The 17,627-nt window shown below is 40.9% G+C and overlaps 10 protein-coding genes and 1 non-coding gene across 11 annotated transcripts; 7 read left to right on the forward strand and 4 right to left on the reverse strand. All coding sequences in view use genetic code 12, as the record gives it.

Annotated features, from left to right (window-relative positions):
• Positions 1–78: 78 nt before the first annotated feature.
• On the forward strand, positions 79–1,923 carry PSN45_005267 (uncharacterized protein; the record flags this gene model as incomplete). The annotated part of the gene is made up of 2 exons (XM_066158453.1): positions 79–1,204; positions 1,274–1,923. The coding sequence occupies 2 exons, from the start codon at positions 79–81 to the stop codon at positions 1,921–1,923; spliced, it is 1,776 nt and encodes a 591-aa protein (XP_066014550.1).
• A 45-nt stretch (positions 1,924–1,968) lies between these two features.
• Positions 1,969–2,310, reverse strand: PSN45_005268 (uncharacterized protein; the record flags this gene model as incomplete). Its single annotated transcript, XM_006685658.2, has 1 exon — positions 1,969–2,310. One exon carries the CDS (start codon positions 2,308–2,310, stop codon positions 1,969–1,971), a length of 342 nt encoding a protein of 113 aa, XP_006685721.1.
• Positions 2,311–2,927: 617 nt separating this feature from the next.
• PSN45_005269 lies at positions 2,928–3,011 on the forward strand. The gene has a single exon. It is a non-coding gene; the product is annotated as a tRNA-Leu (tRNA).
• A 490-nt stretch (positions 3,012–3,501) lies between these two features.
• Positions 3,502–5,163, forward strand: NAG4 (Synaptic vesicle transporter SVOP; the record flags this gene model as incomplete). Its single annotated transcript, XM_006685659.1, has 1 exon — positions 3,502–5,163. The coding sequence occupies one exon, from the start codon at positions 3,502–3,504 to the stop codon at positions 5,161–5,163; it is 1,662 nt and encodes a 553-aa protein (XP_006685722.1).
• Positions 5,164–5,210: 47 nt separating this feature from the next.
• On the reverse strand, positions 5,211–7,364 carry GUS1 (glutamate--tRNA ligase; the record flags this gene model as incomplete). The annotated part of the gene is made up of 1 exon (XM_006685660.1): positions 5,211–7,364. One exon carries the CDS (start codon positions 7,362–7,364, stop codon positions 5,211–5,213), a length of 2,154 nt encoding a protein of 717 aa, XP_006685723.1.
• Positions 7,365–7,486: 122 nt separating this feature from the next.
• On the forward strand, positions 7,487–10,114 carry sif3 (Sad1-interacting factor 3; the record flags this gene model as incomplete). The annotated part of the gene is made up of 2 exons (XM_006685661.2): positions 7,487–9,220; positions 9,701–10,114. The coding sequence occupies 2 exons, from the start codon at positions 7,487–7,489 to the stop codon at positions 10,112–10,114; spliced, it is 2,148 nt and encodes a 715-aa protein (XP_006685724.2).
• Positions 10,115–10,178: 64 nt separating this feature from the next.
• PSN45_005273 (uncharacterized protein) lies at positions 10,179–11,379 on the forward strand (the record flags this gene model as incomplete). The annotated part of the gene is made up of 2 exons (XM_066158454.1): positions 10,179–11,343; positions 11,369–11,379. 2 exons carry the CDS (start codon positions 10,179–10,181, stop codon positions 11,377–11,379), a joined length of 1,176 nt encoding a protein of 391 aa, XP_066014551.1.
• A 48-nt stretch (positions 11,380–11,427) lies between these two features.
• On the reverse strand, positions 11,428–12,303 carry PSN45_005274 (uncharacterized protein; the record flags this gene model as incomplete). The annotated part of the gene is made up of 1 exon (XM_066158455.1): positions 11,428–12,303. The coding sequence occupies one exon, from the start codon at positions 12,301–12,303 to the stop codon at positions 11,428–11,430; it is 876 nt and encodes a 291-aa protein (XP_066014552.1).
• A 50-nt stretch (positions 12,304–12,353) lies between these two features.
• On the forward strand, positions 12,354–13,037 carry PSN45_005275 (uncharacterized protein; the record flags this gene model as incomplete). Its single annotated transcript, XM_006685664.1, has 1 exon — positions 12,354–13,037. One exon carries the CDS (start codon positions 12,354–12,356, stop codon positions 13,035–13,037), a length of 684 nt encoding a protein of 227 aa, XP_006685727.1.
• A 105-nt stretch (positions 13,038–13,142) lies between these two features.
• Positions 13,143–16,643, reverse strand: RPA2 (DNA-directed RNA polymerase I subunit rpa2; the record flags this gene model as incomplete). The annotated part of the gene is made up of 1 exon (XM_006685665.1): positions 13,143–16,643. The coding sequence occupies one exon, from the start codon at positions 16,641–16,643 to the stop codon at positions 13,143–13,145; it is 3,501 nt and encodes a 1,166-aa protein (XP_006685728.1).
• A 140-nt stretch (positions 16,644–16,783) lies between these two features.
• THG1 (tRNA-His guanylyltransferase) lies at positions 16,784–17,518 on the forward strand (the record flags this gene model as incomplete). Its single annotated transcript, XM_006685666.1, has 1 exon — positions 16,784–17,518. One exon carries the CDS (start codon positions 16,784–16,786, stop codon positions 17,516–17,518), a length of 735 nt encoding a protein of 244 aa, XP_006685729.1.
• Between the last annotated feature and the right edge of the window lie 109 nt (positions 17,519–17,627).

The raw sequence follows: 17,627 nt of genomic DNA on the forward strand, positions 1-17,627 counted from the left end.
CTACAACTATCAAAATGCGTTTTGAGAATTCGGTCGCACTTTTTCTACCTTTGTGGCTGCAAATATCTAACGGCAAATATGTCAAATTCTCATATTGATGAGACCATAGATGACCATAAAGGAGACAAGAGCTTAGGCTACGATGGCCACCCTGTGATCAATGGGGGTGGCCCAACAACGTTGTCTCCCATGGTAGAAGCAATTGAAGATTCAGTATTACTGTTAGAAGAAAAGAGACTGCTTGTAACATCATCACCTTTGTCTCCTTACTCTTTAGTATCACCCAAGCCGTTCACCAACTATTCTCCAATTACAGTGAATGATACACAATTCAAGATCTACTGTCTTACACAAGAGATTCTTGAAAGTGAAACCACCTACTACAACCTGCTTGAAATCCTTTTGAAATATTATATCTTTCCCCTTAACAGCTTTTCCACCTGTGAAACTTCAACTGCTACCCCATTAAAGGTTATGAATTCTGTAATCGAAGATATGCTTAAGTTACATCGGCCACTATACCTCTTTTATTCCCAGAAAAACCTCAATTTAACAACTATTGATTCTATTCTAGAAGAGATTATGGGTAAAATTATGGTTATTGTCCGGAGCAGTTACCTATATACAGAGTATTCAAATATCTATGAAGATGTATTGGAAATTTCAAAAGATCCCAGGTCTGTTGAAATTACCACGTTTAATACCCTACTCGTGTGTTTGAATCGGTATCTTGAAGCCACCCAACCAGAAACAAAAAGACATGATCTTTCGTTTATTTCACTCATCCAGAAACCCATTTCCAGGTTCGGGAAGTATAGGCTTTTCATTGAAACGCTTTTGAAACTAGTAAGAAGCCATAAACTTGAACCGGTTGTTTTGAATACACTTAACCTTGTCAAAGAGAAGCTCGAAATTATCAATAATGAAACAATTTACGCCAAAGAGGAAGAGAGAACCAAAAGAATTGGTATTATTTGTGGAATTCAACTGGTATCATATTTTGGTAAACCTCTCCTTATTGGATCTTTGATGGGCTTTTGGATTGAGAAGGACAAGATCCGGTGCTCGACGTTAGCAGCCGTGTTATTCAAAAGCTATTTGATTTTGAGTGGGTTATCGTTTTCCAGTTGGTTCGGTAAGGTGAAATTTGTGATTCCCCTTGCCCAGTGTAAACTTATAGAAAATATCTTGGATTCTACAGGAGGTATTTTTTGTTGGTTTCCCCAAAGTTTTAAAATGATTTATGAAATTGGCAAATGTCAGTATGAAATAGTAATTGCGAATATCACCGAAAGTGAATATTCTACATGGTTATCTACTTTACAAACACTAGTCAACTTTGTGAATGGGCCCTATACCATGGACTTCTCCAACCTCAATGATAACTGTGAATCCGTTGCATGTGTTCCAAAAAACACTAGTCCTTATAATATTTGGCCTGAAGCTGGAAATGCGATATACCAAAAGAGCTGCTACTACAACCAGCCTATGACCGTGTCAATATGCAATTCAATTTTCCAACAGAACACTGCGGGGCCAAATCAAAAGTACTATGACCTCTACAAAGAGATGAGCAGGTCGGAGCGTGTGAGAGCGGAAAGGAGGATTGGCAATTTGTGGAGCCCAGAGCTTCCTCAAATTATGTTTTTGCCCAAAATAAGACATAAAAGTTTGACAAGCTTCAGGTTTTCGCCTAGCTGGAAGACAGCCATTGAAGAAGATTCAATAAAGAAGACTATCATGTTCAGAAGAAGTGAGTCCACTCCAAATATCAAACTCTTCGAACAGCTATGCGAAGAAGAGCCTGAGGCTTCAGAATTTGTGGTGACTGTGAAAACGCACATCAGTGGGGTTTCTAGAGGTTCGAGTATTAAATCGGCACTTGCCGGGCTTGTTAAAACCCATTCAAAAAACACAAACTAGAGATATAAGAATAAGGTTGTAATTTTATGTATTGTGCTAAAGATCTCAGTTGGTAATGGCATCTGGGCCCATTGAATCATTATGAGAGTTGAACTTTCTATTGTTAATGGAGGCATTCAGCTTGTCACTACCTTCGAGTACAATTTTTTTGATCACTTCGTCAGTGTTTTTGGTGCCGAATTCGTTTTCCAACTCGGTCTTAGATGCTTGAAGTAATTGACCTTCTACCCCACCTTGTCTATTGGTGAATACTTGGAAAACTGAAATCACATCTACCAAAGGGATGGAGGAATCCTCTCTGAACTTATCTAGGGCTTCACGGTCTTCGACGAATACCACGAAATCATTTTCTTCACCTTTGTAGAATATCTTATGAGGACTAACCATTTTTATGTTATGATTTTTAATCTAATAAAGTGGAGTCGCTGCTGTATTTATAGGGTGATCTTCGTAGCAAGGTTGCTGCAACTTTTCAACTTCAGATTACCTAATCGGTGCACCACAGAATTCGCAAGAACAAATTGGTGACAGTGTGAACAGACAAAAGCAACTGCAACTGTTGTCAACTTCCCAAATGGTGCATACATTCCCTTAATATGTCCACTAGTCACGTCTCTGTTGGCTGATGGTGGTATTACATCATAGAATGGGATTGGTGTCTTAGCTGAAAAGTTGACCAGACAATTTGCTACCAGCAGTCCAGAATCAATCACGACTCTGGTGATTATTTTGCCAACCAGTGGTCTTCCAAGGCAGTTGTGGCTGGTTCTATGACTACAAGTATCTGGGGTTTAGAATTTTATTTTTCTGAACTAACTTTTAGCTTAGATGCAAATATTTACCACAATCAAAAGCATGAGAAAAAAGTACCTATGCGCTAAATAATAGTACTTCCAGAACTTTTCTTAAATCTTTCTTTCTGTATCTATTACGAAGCATCTAACTTAGAATAGGGTTTCCCTAATACAGCTCGGTAAACGATGCCAACTTAAAATTTAGTAATTGGAGGGTTGGCCGAGTGGTCTAAGGCGGCAGACTTAAGATCTGTTGGAGGGTTCTCCGCGCGAGTTCGAACCTCGCATCCTTCATTATTTTTTTTCTTGATGTCACAAAAGTAGTGCGCGGGTTACACGGCTGAGGCGGTCCAGATCCGGAACACGTCGGTTATTGCTCAATCGGCCGGCAGCAATTATGATTGTTTGAAATAACTCTTTAGTAGATGAACAGCACAGAACGATAGAGCTGGGTAGATATCAATATGGGAGGACACCCAGAGACTCAAGGCCGATTTGTTTGATGAAACTACCACTGGTGAGAGTCGAGAAAGCCCGGTTTTCGTTTGAGATGAGAGGGGTCGGTATCGGCATGCGCATATGACGGTAATAAACTAAATCACCCTTTTTTACGGCCGTTAGTCCTGTACTGGTTCAGGTCGAATTTTGTTTGAGATTGGTGACGTCGGTTGCAAAATCATATCGGCATGTGCTGCTGACGGTAATAAAGCATACTGATATTTTTAGCCGTGTCGAGTATATTTAGTTGTGAAAGTCCCATCAATCTAAGCTTTTCATTATAATAATGGTTTCCGAAGTTGATAATAATTCTGATAACAGCACCGAACCAAAGACATATCTTGAAAGAAGCAGAAGCCTCGAAAGTAATGAGGGGGTTCAACGGATTATAAGTAACCTTTCTCAGAAAGCTGGTACCTTAGGTGAACTTGAAGAAGGTTACGATTTACAAAAGATCCACACGCATGCCAAACCAGGATCAGATGTGCACAAGGAAGATGAATGGCAATATCCTATTGATGAAGATACAAACTTGAGACTTGTGGTGTTCTTGGATGGTGACAAACAAAATCCAAAGAACTTTTCTCTGGGTAGGAAGTGGTTGTACACGGCTCTCCTTGGGTTTGTGTGTTTTGTGGTTGCTCTTGGGTCTGCTATTGTGACCGGTGATATGGATAGACCAAGAGATTATTTTGGTGTCAGTGAAGAGGTGATCATTTTAGCCTCTGTCACTACTTTCGTTATTGGGTTTGGGGTTGGTCCTCTTTTGTTTGCACCTTTATCTGAAGAATTGGGCAGACAACCTATATACATGGTCACTTTGGGGCTCTCACTTATTTTCATTATCCCCTGTGGTCTTGCTAAAAACATTGGTACTTTGTTGGTGTGTCGATTAATTGACGGAACCCTTTTCTCCGCTCCAATGTGTTTGATTGGAGGTTCGTTGGCAGATTTATTCGAAGGTGATCAAAGAGGTGTGGCTATGGCCATCTTCTCTGCTGCACCATTTATGGGTCCTGTCATGGGTCCAATCTTTGGGGGATTATTGGCTGACAATGCTTCTACTTGGAGATGGGTCTACTGGACCTTTTTGATTATTGCCGGTTTCATGTATGTTATATTCATGGCAATTGTCCCTGAAACTCATGGGGCAACCATTTTGAAGAGGAGAGCTGCTAAGTTAAGAAAACTCACCGGTGACGACAAGTACTACACGATAGCCCAATTGAAGCCTCGTACCTTTAAGGAGGTGGCTAAGCAGTCTCTTTTGAGACCATTTATTTTGTTGTCGGAGTTCATTGTGTTCTTGGTCACCATTTACATGGCAATCAACTATGGATTATTGTACATGTTTTTCTTTGCAATCCCAGTGGTGTATCAGGAAGGTAAAGGATGGTCCGCTTCAAAAACAGGAATTATGTTTATTCCCATTGGTGTTGGAGTTCTTTGCTCAACTGGGGCAGCCATCTATATCAACAAGGACTATAACAGAAGGGCTCAAAAGTATAGAGATAGAGGTGAGATCCCTCCTCCCGAATTACGGTTGATTCCTATGATGTTCTCATGTTGGTTGGTTCCAATTGGATTATTCATTTTTGCATGGAGTTCATACCCTACAATTTCTTGGGCCGGTCCATGCTTCTCAGGATTTGCGACCGGCTTTGGATTCACCACTTTGTATAATCCCGCTAATAATTACATTGTGGATTCCTATCAGCATTACGCCGCCAGTGCATTGGCTGCGAAAACTTTTGTGAGATCGATATGGGGTGCCGCAGTCCCATTATTCACCATTCAAATGTATCACAAATTGGGATACCAATGGGCTACTTCATTGATGGCCTTCATTTCCTTGGCATGTTGTATCATTCCATTTTTATTCTTTTACTTTGGTGCCAGAATCCGTGCCTTCTCGAGATATGCTTATTCTCCTGAAAAGGATCAATAGATAGAGAAAATACCTTAAACTAGTCTAATATATTAAATTTGTATGAATTATTTCTTAGTTTTACCATCTGGAATGGTGAACAATTGAGGGGTTTGGGACGTTCCGAAAGGCTTGTCGACTCTGTAGTAACCCTTTCTTTCAAACTGAAGAATATCACCTTCCTTTAATTTGCGCAAGTTGAGATCAGCATAAGCATCGGAGTGGAATTCGGTTTCTGGAGTAAGGAAGTTTTCAAAGTTGTCTCCTTCTTCGAGTTTATCCTTGGTGATTAAGTGATCGAAATCAGTCAAGTCCACAAGTACCTTATCGTCAGTGTCAGCTAACCAAGTAAGCTTCTTTGAGGTTTTACGGAAATCACCTTCTAAATGAAGTTTGGCTTCAACCGATTTGACTATGTCACCTTCCTTGGTAATCGAGTTGATGATGACATTACCCCAGTCCATAAATGTGATTTCTTCACCTTCAGCCAAGGTCTTGGCGTCTTCTTGCTCAAGCAAAACATGCTTGTAGTAGATGACTGGCTTCACACCTACATCTGGGTTCTTCTTGTGCTTAGGCTTTTCTTCCGTCTTTGGCTCTTCTGGACCATCCACCAAGGTCACCTTTACAACATCTTTGGCAGAAATTGCAGTAAATCTTGGAGCGATAGGATCAATGATCTTTTTGTTAAGACTCCAAATAGAAGACCAGTCTAAGTTGATAATATTCTTAGATGGACCTTGGGAAATAACAAAGTTTCTCAATCCTTCAACAGTCATACCTCTTCTCCTCACACCTCTTACAGTTGGGAATCGAGGATCATCCCAGTTGCCCACGTACTTCTTGTCGACAAACCATTGTAACTTTCTCTTGGACAACAAGGTACGGACAAAGTTCACTCTACCGAAATCCCAAATATGGACCTTACGAAGGTGTAAGGCATTAAGCATCCAATCATATTGAGGATTACGGTCTCTGTATTCAATAGTTCTCAAACAGTGAGTAACACCTTCGAGAGCATCCACCACAGGAACACAGAAATCGTAGGTTGGGTACATCTTCCAAGCATCCTTGGTTCTGTGATGAGGAGTCAAGTTACATCTGTAGATGACTGGATCTCTCAAAGCTTTGTTAGGGTTTTGATAGTCAATCTTGGCCCTGACACAGTTCTTCAAACCTTCTTCAGTACCGTTCTTCATTTCTTCGGTGAATATTTTCAAATTTTCTTCCACGGTTCTGGCTCTCCTGGCTGACGCATCACCAACCATTCTTTCTTCTCTCATCTTTTCCAATGGAGTGTCATCGCAGTAAGCTTTGCCTTCTTTGATCATCTGCACGGCCAACTCATACATCTTGTCGAAGTAGTCAGACGAATAAGTGATTAGATCTGCTTTAATTCCCAACAATTCCAAATCTTCAATGATGGAGTCTTGGAACTCTTCCTTTTCTTTGGAAGGATTTGTATCATCAAATCTGACAATCAACTTTCCTTTGTAAGCGTGAGCAAAGTACTCGTTTAAAATGGCAGCTTTGGCATGTCCGATGTGTAAGTATCCAGAAGGTTCTGGTGGGAATCTGGTGACGACCTTACCAATTTCAGCATCTGGCAAGTTGATTTCAAAGTTGGCTTTATGGGTCTCTTTCTTTCCATTGCTGGAAGCGGCTTTGGCAGACTTCCTTAATTCATTAACGGATTTGGTAACCATTTCCACAGACTTTTCAAACAGTTCGTTGGCACCAGCAATAAAGTTATACCATCTGGTGACGTTGACGTAAACCCCACTTTTAAGGATAGAGCCCATCAAAGCATTGGCTCTCAAGACACCCCAAACCGCTACATCTCCCAACGACAAGGCGTATCCGGTGATGTAACTTCTGAAGTTCAAGTGAGCATCCAACTTTTCCAAATCGACTGCTAATTCTTTGAAGTTCTTGACAGTCAACTTCTCCAAGGCAATCTTGAGCCATTTTTGCGATCCTTCCTTGTCTTGGAAAACCAAAGGAAACTTGTCGGCGAGTCCATTTAAGATGGCAAGTTGTCCAACGAGAATCTTCCCGTCGTTAGTCAACTTAACGGAGTCACCTTCAATGTCTTTCTCATCGATAAATTCAAAGTTGATAGACTCATCTGAAGACGAGGCGTTGACCAAGTTGGCAGCAATTACGGAGGAGTACGCAACGGCTGGAGCTTTCGCAGCAATAGTTAACGTTGTGGTAGACATTATCAATGGTGTATAGCACTCTCACTGTAAAGGAATGAAAATTTTTTGGTGAGTGATTTCGTTCCCTTAACCAAATTGTGCGCGACAATTTCTACTCTTGGTTAGTGCAGCAGCATATACATATGAGCAGCTCATCGTCGAGGCGATCAGGGTCGCCTAGATCTACTGTACCCTTGCAAAAGCCAACAGCTAAACGTTCTCCTTCGATTTTGGTTACCGATGCAAGAACCAATTTGCTGAACGGTGCAAGAGCTCCTTTTGCAGGCCAAAACTATAAACGACAACAGCAACTCCAACAATCACAAAAACCCATATCATCTATATCGTTAAGAAAGCGTCTTTTGACAAGGCCAACTCGATATGCTGATATCTCTGTCGACAAGTTGTTGAGCAACTCAAGCGACATTCCTTCGGGGCAAAGCAGGTTTCCATTAAGTCCTAGTATGCCTACATCTCCAAATATGAACTACAGTAACTCCAACCACAGTTCTCCACCACCTAGTTTAAGACTTTCGGGGAGTACTGTCGATAGAAGAGCAGGTAAGGGGCTGGCATTACCTTCTAGGACTTCCAAAACTTCCCAGAAATTGGTGTTGATTCCTGATGAATCCATTGACCATACTATGGTTCCGTCAAGGGGAGCCTCGGCTGACTTCCCCCAAATACTGAGGTCTCGTGCTGAGTTAATGCCCAAAGACCGACGTGCCCAAGAATTTAGCAGAATGACAGCTTACTTCATCTGTGAACAGTTTGACTTAGAAGTGGTTTCTGACTTTCTTAGTGATAAACATGAAGTGAAACCTCGTCTTTATGACGAAGCATTATACATTCCATATGCTTTGCCACTTCTACCAGGAAGTGATGGGTTCAGAGTCAAATCGAATAATTCAGCAAAGTTGTTGCCTAACCAGCAATACATGGAGAAGTTGATTAACAAAAGTGAAAGAGCTGATTACTTGTATGAATACTATTCAGGCGTGGAAACCCCCGAAGACGCCAATAACTACTCCATGGATCCTGAGGTAGAAAATGACAGCACTCCGTTCGATCCCTCTGAACCTCAGTTTTTTGCACCCAGTGACCCAGGTGAGGAAGGTGGCGAATCGGAAAGTTCTCCACCCCCTAATCGGGAGTCCCTTATTAGTAAAAGGGACACCAATGATGAATCTATTCATGACTTTTCCAAGCACCATGGTGAAATGTTCGTTTTCGAGTATGGGATTGTGGTATTTTGGAATTTTTCAGAAACTCATGAAAAGAACATTTTGGCTGATCTTTCCTTCGCATACAACGAGTCAGTCCCATTAATGATCAACCCAATAAAAGAGCAGGATATTGAAACAGAAGAATTTCACTTCGATTATGATGAAAATGTCCACCGTCCCAGAATCTATAATGATATGATTACCTTAAGATCTGCAGACCATTTGATTAAATTGACGATGTCTCACGCCATTGCTCAGCTGACTAAACTAGGATTGTTCGAAAGTCGCATGATCAATGTTTTGCAACTGATCTCTAGGTTACCTAAAAAACTAGCATTAACAGGAGAATTGGGATTAAGCAGGGGTCAATTGTTGAAAAAGTCGGGAAAGCTATTCAAATTGAGATCGGACGTCAATTTATCAAGTTCAATTCTCGATACCCCTAATTTCTTCTGGTCCTTGGAACCAGCTTTGCATCCGTTGTATAACGCCGTCAGAGACTACCTTGAAATTGACCAAAGAGTTCAGGTGATTAACGAGAGATGTAAAGTATTCCTAGAGTTCCTGGATATCGTCAATGATAGTATTAATGAGAAGAGTACCAGTCGAATCACGTTGATGTTTATCATTATTATATTTTTGAGCTTACTGGTAAGCATATTCGAATTTTTCTTAGAGATCCTATAACCTGCCGAAAAACGTATCATGCATCATTCAATCCTTGAACTACCCTGTTGGTGCTGGGGTCTCTCGTACAGTTAGTGCAACGTACATATAATTAATTTCCTCAGTATACCCTATCGGTTATATAGTCGCATAAATGCATTTGATTCGCATCAGAAGTTTTTGCAACCAATCTAAAAAACAATGGCAGTGGGAGTGAGAGAAAAGAACGGAAGATTTTCAAGTCAGACGAAGGCAAGTTTGGAAGAACAGAATACGCTTGTAGGGCATAACCAACACCAACCTGTTAAAAAGAATTGCCCACTTATTGGTTTCCATGTGAGAGATTCTAATAATCAATGGGTTAAACGTAAACTACCTTCAAGCACTACATTCAATATTGTGTTTTCGAGTCAGCCAACCTTCTGTGTCAGGACGGTAATAGGAAAGCCATCACATATTGTCAAGGAATCAACACCCAAACAAGCTGCTTCCGCCAGCAAGGACGCAGCAGAGGGCAAGTATTCTATTAGTGAGTTTGACGATAATATTGATCCCAGATTTCAATACTTTGCATATCACTACGAACATCATGCTCAGTACATTATCCGCTGTGATCACGGATGCTTTCACCTTCGAAGCTTGAGGTTCAAAACAAGACAGAATGCTGAGAAGTTCTTCAATAACTTACTTCAAAACGATATTAATTTGACTCCTCGCTTGATCAAACCTGGAGATCGCTTCCAAGTGACTTTGGGAGAGTTACAAACCTGGTTGTCGAATCCTAGTATGCAATTCCTATGGACAAAGGTATCCCTTGATTTGATCGAAGATACTTATAATAGCAATGGATCAAGTACTCCAGATGACAAATGCATATAAGTAAGTGATAATATTGATGAAGAAATATAAATGTATGTATTTTGAAAGTGCGCACAAAATCACGATGTCTCTACCTTCCAGGTTTGCACCTGGAGGAATAACAGATGATGATAGCCGAAAGATAGTAACCATCGGCCGCTATGAGAAGAAACCTATAGAGTATACTATCAAGACCATCGAGGAAAAGGTTGAGAGGGCAGCTAGCCATAGCACAAACAAAGATATAGAAATGGTCCCCATGGACAACTACAACGAAGCACAAGTAATTTCCGAGTACATAACTCATTCCAGATCCCTAGACGAAATTCCTCACGACTCCATGGAAGTTGATGGGGAGTTCAGCAATGTTACAATTGAGCCCAACACGTCGTACTTGGTTATCGATACCAACTTTGTGCTTTCTCATCTTAAAGTTCTTGATGATATTACAAAAGTCTCAGACCTTTACAGACTACGAATAATTGTTCCTTTAACAACCATCAGGGAATTGGACGGGTTGAAGAATTCATCAAGAGTAGTAGAGTCCGAGGATAACAACACGTCATTGAACGGTAAAACAATTGGCCATTTAGCACGATGGGGAAATGATTGGATCTTCAGACAATTAAGCAACGTCAACAGTCCAGTAAAGGGACAGAGTATGAAACAGAAACTCGACAGAACGTCCATTAAAGATGACTCTATCTTGGATTGTTGTCTCTTCTTCAAACAAAATTATCCTGCTAATTTAGTGGTGCTTTTATCCAATGATAAAAACTTATGTTTGAAAGCATTATCAAATGAGGTGCTAACGGTAAGCTATAGACCTACCATGAGTGCTAAGTTGATTGGCGAAACGATTTACGGTGAAAGCGTTTCTCGGTACGGAAAGGAGTCTGGTCCTGTGTTTGTAGAAAAACTGCCAACACCCGTTCCTCGGGTATCTGTTTCAAATGAAGAGCAAACTGATTTCCATTCGGTGGCCCAAAAGATCTACAGCGAAGTATTTACACTCACCAAATCTGCAATAAATCATGTAATGTTAGCAGTATTTGAAGAGGATATTGATCTAGTGTCGAACTATGAGCCAAATAAAATACAGGACTTAAGGGATTGTGATTCTACAATCAGAGTTTTCTGGATTTCTGCTTTTAGTGAATACTTGCAACGCATCGATTACAAAAACAGTGTGTTCATAGTTACTCTACCGACTGGTAAACCCGAATTGGAAAAGTTTATTGAAGAGTGGAGTCTGTTGTTACAGACCGTCTACAGAAAGCTATTGAATGAACAGCAAAACTCTGCATTAAAAACCCTTATTGAAAGGTGGAATACTATGATTTCTTCTTGACCCTAAACATTCCTTGCCGTTTGCGAGGTGATTTCTTGGGGTGTGTCAATTGGTTGTTTGTTTCTGCCTTGGTTTCTAGAATCAATCCCGCATGTGGTTCGAGCTTAACCGACAGTGAGATAGGCTCCTGTTTCAAAGCTAGTTTTGAGGAGCTCAGTTTGAACTTTTTTGGAGAAGGTCCTTTTTCTGCATTATTTGACCACCGGCTACCAACCACCTTCCCTATTAAGTCCCAAATTTCTGTGTCATTCGTTTCTGTTTCCGAAATACTATCATTCCATTTCTTTTCATCATAAACACCAACGGCCTCTTTGTGCCGGGGGTTGATTTTGTTGTATTTTTTCAACAACTCGTCACCATTAATCACCTTATAGCTCTCTGTAAGATACCTAATATAATGATCTTTCTGGTGGACCAAGTCGGATAAGGCATCTAACTTGTTTTCAAGACGGCTCATGGCTGCAAACTGACCAATAATAAATTTCTGTAAATCCAAGTTCTCTTGGCTTTCAGCCAACCAAAGAGTCCATTTCAAATCATGAGACTTTATATACACCTGAGCAGTAAGCTCCGCTGTGGTTGTGATGTCTTCCGTACTCAAAATACTGACACTTCCATCATAGATGCTGTCTCGCAAGCCTTGCAAAATTATTCGCAATTTGTCCTTATCTAAATCGAGAAACCCTTCCAATTCTAAAGCTGATCGTGTTGATTTTTCATTTGAAGAAGTAGACCATAACTTGGGACCCGATATATCTACTAGTACCACTGAGTAGCCACAATTGTCTGAATCGATTGCTGCCCCCACCAAGAGCTTTTTCAATCTGTACCCGATTGCCACCCAAGTTTGTGGAAACATCGCTGGTACCATAAGAGCCAAACCGACGGAAGTCAACGACAATTAGAATTATGGTCAAGAACGAGTACCTGATAAATGATATAGATCAATTGGTTGACAGGATTATTTGTCTTTGTGGTAGTAAGCCTAAGGATGAAAGACTAATAATCGGAATTGCTGGAGTTCCTGGTTCAGGTAAAACAACTTTAAGTACCAAATTGAGTGAGCAATTGAACCAACAAAAATACCCAACCATAAATTTACCCCAGGATGGATTTCACTCCTACCGTCTGGAATTGATCTCTATGCCTAACAGTGAGGAAGCGGTTCGAAGAAGAGGTGCTCCGTTCACTTTCAACGCTTCCAAATTCTTGCAATTAGTCAAGAGCTTGAAATCTCCTCAACTTAGAGACAGAGACTTATATGCTCCATCCTTTGATCATAGTATCAAAGACCCTGTTGAGAACGATATAAAGATTCTGAAAGACACAGATATAATTATCCTCGAGGGAAACTATTTGGCTTTAAAAGATGAAGTTTGGTGTGAATTAGCCAATTACATGGACGAGATATGGTTTTTAGAAACCAATTTTGAAGTAACAAGAAAAAGACTCATCAAACGGCACTTGCAAGCAGGAATTGCCAGAACCGAGCTGGAAGCCATTGATAGAGCAGATAATAATGATCTTGTCAACGGCCAATACATTATAGACAACTCAATTTGTCCAGATGTAACAATAATCACCCCCGTATAGATAGAAGGTAGAATAGACACGAAATATGACTTGACCTTACACAAGAGTGAAATATTAGACTTTTCATAAATGCTAAACAATATAAATACAAATGCTCTTTTAAACTCATCTGGGTTGAACGTTGTACTTCAACTTGATGCCCATAGCTGCCAATTCCGAATCCAAATATTTCAATACAAATGGAATAGCAACCGTCGTCGTATTTTCACCTCCCACAAACTTCTTTCCTTGACCATCTTCCCAGATATCAGATTCATTGATGAATTCATTGGAAAAGCTCTCCAATTTCTTGGAACAACTTCTACATCTGATGGAAGACATGGAGCCAATTCTAGGGACAGATGCTTGAGTGGTCAACAAGGAACCACAGTCTTTACACAAAGACGTATGGGTGTAGTCGGAGCAGTTCAATAATCTATCTTGCAATAAGAACGCAGTACCATGTCCAATGAGGGCATCCCTTTCCATTTCTCCCACTCTGATACCACCAGATCTCTTCCTACCTTTAACAGGTTGCATGGTCAAAGAGTTGACAGGACCAGTGGATCTGACCTGGAACTTATCGTTCACCATGTGTCTCAATCTTTGGTAGTAAACCACACCAATGTAGATATCAGCTCTCAACTCTTCACCAGTGACACCTGAATACATAGGCTCGTTACCGTGGTAGTTATATCCAGCAGCCAATAATTGGTCACCGAAGTAATCTGCTGGAGTATCAGATTCACTAAATTTCCAAGGGGTAGCATCGTGTGCCATGCCGTGCAAAGCACCAGCCTTTCCTGCCAAACTTTCAACAAACATACCGATGGTCATACGAGATGGGAAAGCATGAGGGTTAATAATAACGTCAGGCTGAATACCGGTTTCACTGAAAGGCATGTCAGTTTGTGGCCATTTTCTCGAACAAACACCTTTTTGACCATGTCTGGAAGAAAACTTATCACCAATAAGGGGTTGTCTGGTAATTCTATACTTGATTGAAAGTTGCTGACACTCACTGTTGGTATCATCAGCCAACAACTTGACTTCTTCAATATAGGCCGGTTCACTGGAATGGTAGGTTTTCACCTTGGTCTTTCCTAATGTGTCATCAAAGTAAGCGATAATTGGATCACCTTCTTCAACCTTGACACCAATTTGTGGCAACCCATCGGCATCCAATTTGTTCTGCCAGATTTCGGGCCAGTCGTCGTCTCCAAAACCAATGTGTTGAGTAATTGGATCACCTCTCCTTCTACTCATTCCCAAGTCCACTTTTTCGACCTTGTAGACTGTACCATAACCAAACCCTCTTTCGTCTGCCAGCTTGTTGATAATCATAGCATCATCCATATCATAACCCGTGTATGAGATAACTGCCACAACTGCATTAGTCCCGTTAGGGAAATTGTCCATTCCATAATCATCATACAAGTTAGCCTTGACAATTGGAGTCTGGCCAGATTGTAATCTGTACAACTTGTTATCAGATCTGTGAACTAAACCAACACCAGGAGTACCCATAGTTTGTTTACCCATTTGACATTGATACATATTTCTTGGAGATTGGTTGAAATCTGAGAATGGAGTCAAGTTTGCCAAAATCGACAAGATGTTTGTGGGAGAAAATTCAACATGGCTGTGGATGTTATTCGTAATCTCTTCGGGTGTTACAGCAATATTCATGTAAACTTGTTCAAATGGACCAACAATATCGGTCTTGCCCAAGGGTAAGTATTTAACAGGTCTCACCATTCTGGCATGGCCTCCGAAAAGATATAATCCAGGGTATTGACCCTTGTTACTTGGGGGCACGTACCCGACTTCCAAGTCCAAAGGAATGTTGTGAGAACCTTCAATCTTCCAATATCTTAAAGTGTCAGCCACAATCTTGGCTTTTTCATGGGAAGTCCATCCAAGAATCTTACCATCCAATTGCACACAACATACACCAGGACCGGCAGCAAACGAGTTCACAGAAGATATTCCCAATTGTGACAATGCACCAGGGACTCCAGATACATCCGACTGTTTGGTGGTAATCTTACACTTGTGAGCCAAGTGATTCAATAAACCACATGGAGAACCATCAGGAGTGTGCACTGGACATAAGAAACCCCAGGATTCGGGTAACAATTTTCTGACGGTGGTCGTTTTCAACTCAGCGAAGAAAGAACCTCTATGAACCATCCTGAAATGGGAAATGAATCTGTGGAAATTAATCTTTTCTGCTACAACTGTGTAACCACTTACTTGTTGCAAATCTAAACCAGACTGTGAAACCAAATTACCAGTAGACAAAAAGTACTGCAACTTTTGACCGATATTTTCATTGATCCTTTGGAACACTCTTGAAATATATTTACGTTCGTGGAAGTTGACTTTCAAGCCTCTATTCAAGTCGGACAGAACTTGCAACTTGAAATTGTTCAAATATTCTTCGATCTTCTCTTTGACAATCATACCGTACAAAAATCCACCCAATAAGACTTCTTGATGCTGAGTGGCATCAGGATTATCTGGACAACAGTCTCCAGCAACCAAGGAGTATAGTTTTCTGATCATGAATAATAGCATTCTGAACTTATCTTGGTTAGAGTCCAAGTGCACCAACACAATTCTCTTCAACACCAACTTACCAACTTCTATATCGCTCATATCAGGAGTTCCATCAAACACCACTCTGAATTTGTCTCCCAAATATGCCAAAGTTTCTTGATTGGAGTAAAGGTTGTAAGACTTGTTGTAGGTTCTCAATAATAATTCCAATCTATCAGTCAAGAAGGAGTTGGAAAGATCAGTGCCAATGATTCCATCGAAAATCTCTCGATCACTGGTTTCCATAAGGGCCTTCAATATCATTTGAACAGGAACCAAGTACTCGTTCTTCTTCCAACTAAATCTAAAGGTGACGTTACCATCACTAAGGTAATGCAATACGTTAGTTTGAGAAGTTTGGTCTGGTCTGACACATCTGATTTGAATACCGTATTTGGTATATGAGTTGCCTCTGCTAGCAAAACTGGGTCTGATCAAGGCCATGGGGTGGTTCCGTCTTTGCACAATCAACATTCTGATCAACTTCTCAATACCGTTTACAATAAAGTAACCTCCAAACTCATCACTTTCTTCCTTGTGCTTCACCAACTCATCAGGAGATAAGTTCTGAAGGTGGCATCTGCTGGATCTCAACATCACTGGCAAGAGCCCACAGTCTCTGATTTCAGACATCTCTTCGCCATCGTTAACGGACCAAGTGACTTTTAATCTCAACTTGGATCTGTAGCTGATCATTCTCTCTCTGCACTCATATGGTAAAGTGTTTGAATTCAATGATAACTTATCGTTGGTGGGTATTGAGGGCTTACCGATTTCTACAGAGTCGACCTTGATCATCAACTTGTTCCCTAACCTATCGGTGGAAGTTGAATCAAAGATGGTTTTGGCCCCAATGTCCTTGACAGCCAAGTTCAATAGACCACCATGAGCACCTTCAGTTAAGGCATTAAACGAGCCAATGTGGGGCTCAATGGCTTCGTACAACATGGGATATGCAGACTTATCCTTGGGAGGGTTCTGAAACCGCTGCTCCCTCTCCAACGTTCTGAATTTGGCGGTGGACATGCTTTTGTGGTGGCTGGAGTATGAATAGTATGAGAAAAAATTTTTGATTGATGAGATGGTGAGAAAGGCTTTAGGTGTATGCAGGTCATCGCATCCTTGTACGAAATAACGGGTATATCGATTTCTCAAACGAAACCACAATGGCCAACAGCAAATACGAGTACGTAAAGAAGTTCGAGAGAGAAAATTATCTTCTTCCCGATACTTATGTGGTGATACGAGTTGATGGCAAGGGGTTCCACAAGTTTTCAAAATTCTACAACTTTGACAAGCCCAACGACCTAAAGGCCCTAGAGGTGATGAACACAGCTGCATACAATTTAATGAACCAGTTCGGAGATATTGTCATGGCATATGGGGACAGTGATGAATACTCGTTTCTTCTAAAGAGGTCCAGTGAGGTGTACCAGCGGCGAGAAGCAAAATGGGTAAGTCTATTTGCATCGAGCTTCACCGCCTACTACTTGATGGAATTCTCCAAACAATTCGATCTCCAAAGCAAAATGGTGCCAATATTTGATGCCCGAGCGGTGGTTTATCCCAACCCACAGGTGGTACAAGACTATTTCCGGTGGAGACAGGTCGATTGCCATATAAATAATTTGTACAACACAACCTTTTGGAAGTTGGTGGAATCAGGAATGACTAACCAGGAAGCGGAAAACCGTTTGATTGGAACCCTTTCAGCGGATAAAAATGAGTTACTTTTCAAGATGGGTATAAATTACAACAATGAACCGGAGATATTCAAAAAAGGTACGATTTTTGTGAGAGAGCCGCGTGAGGACAAGAAACGCAAACAAGTGGTTAACAAGTATCATATCGACCTTATTAAGGACGATTTCTGGCATTCTCGAGAAGGCTTGCTCCAATGACTGTCAGTAAGGATCCAGAGAATTGTAGGAACTTGGTTGCTCCAGGGAATAGTAGAAACAGGTGCTGCAGCCAGCAAATATGAAGTTTACGTTTATTCATATCTAATAT

Source organism: Yamadazyma tenuis, chromosome 7 (assembly GCF_029203305.1).
Source record: "Yamadazyma tenuis chromosome 7, complete sequence".
NCBI classification, from domain to species: domain Eukaryota; kingdom Fungi; phylum Ascomycota; class Pichiomycetes; order Serinales; family Debaryomycetaceae; genus Yamadazyma; species Yamadazyma tenuis.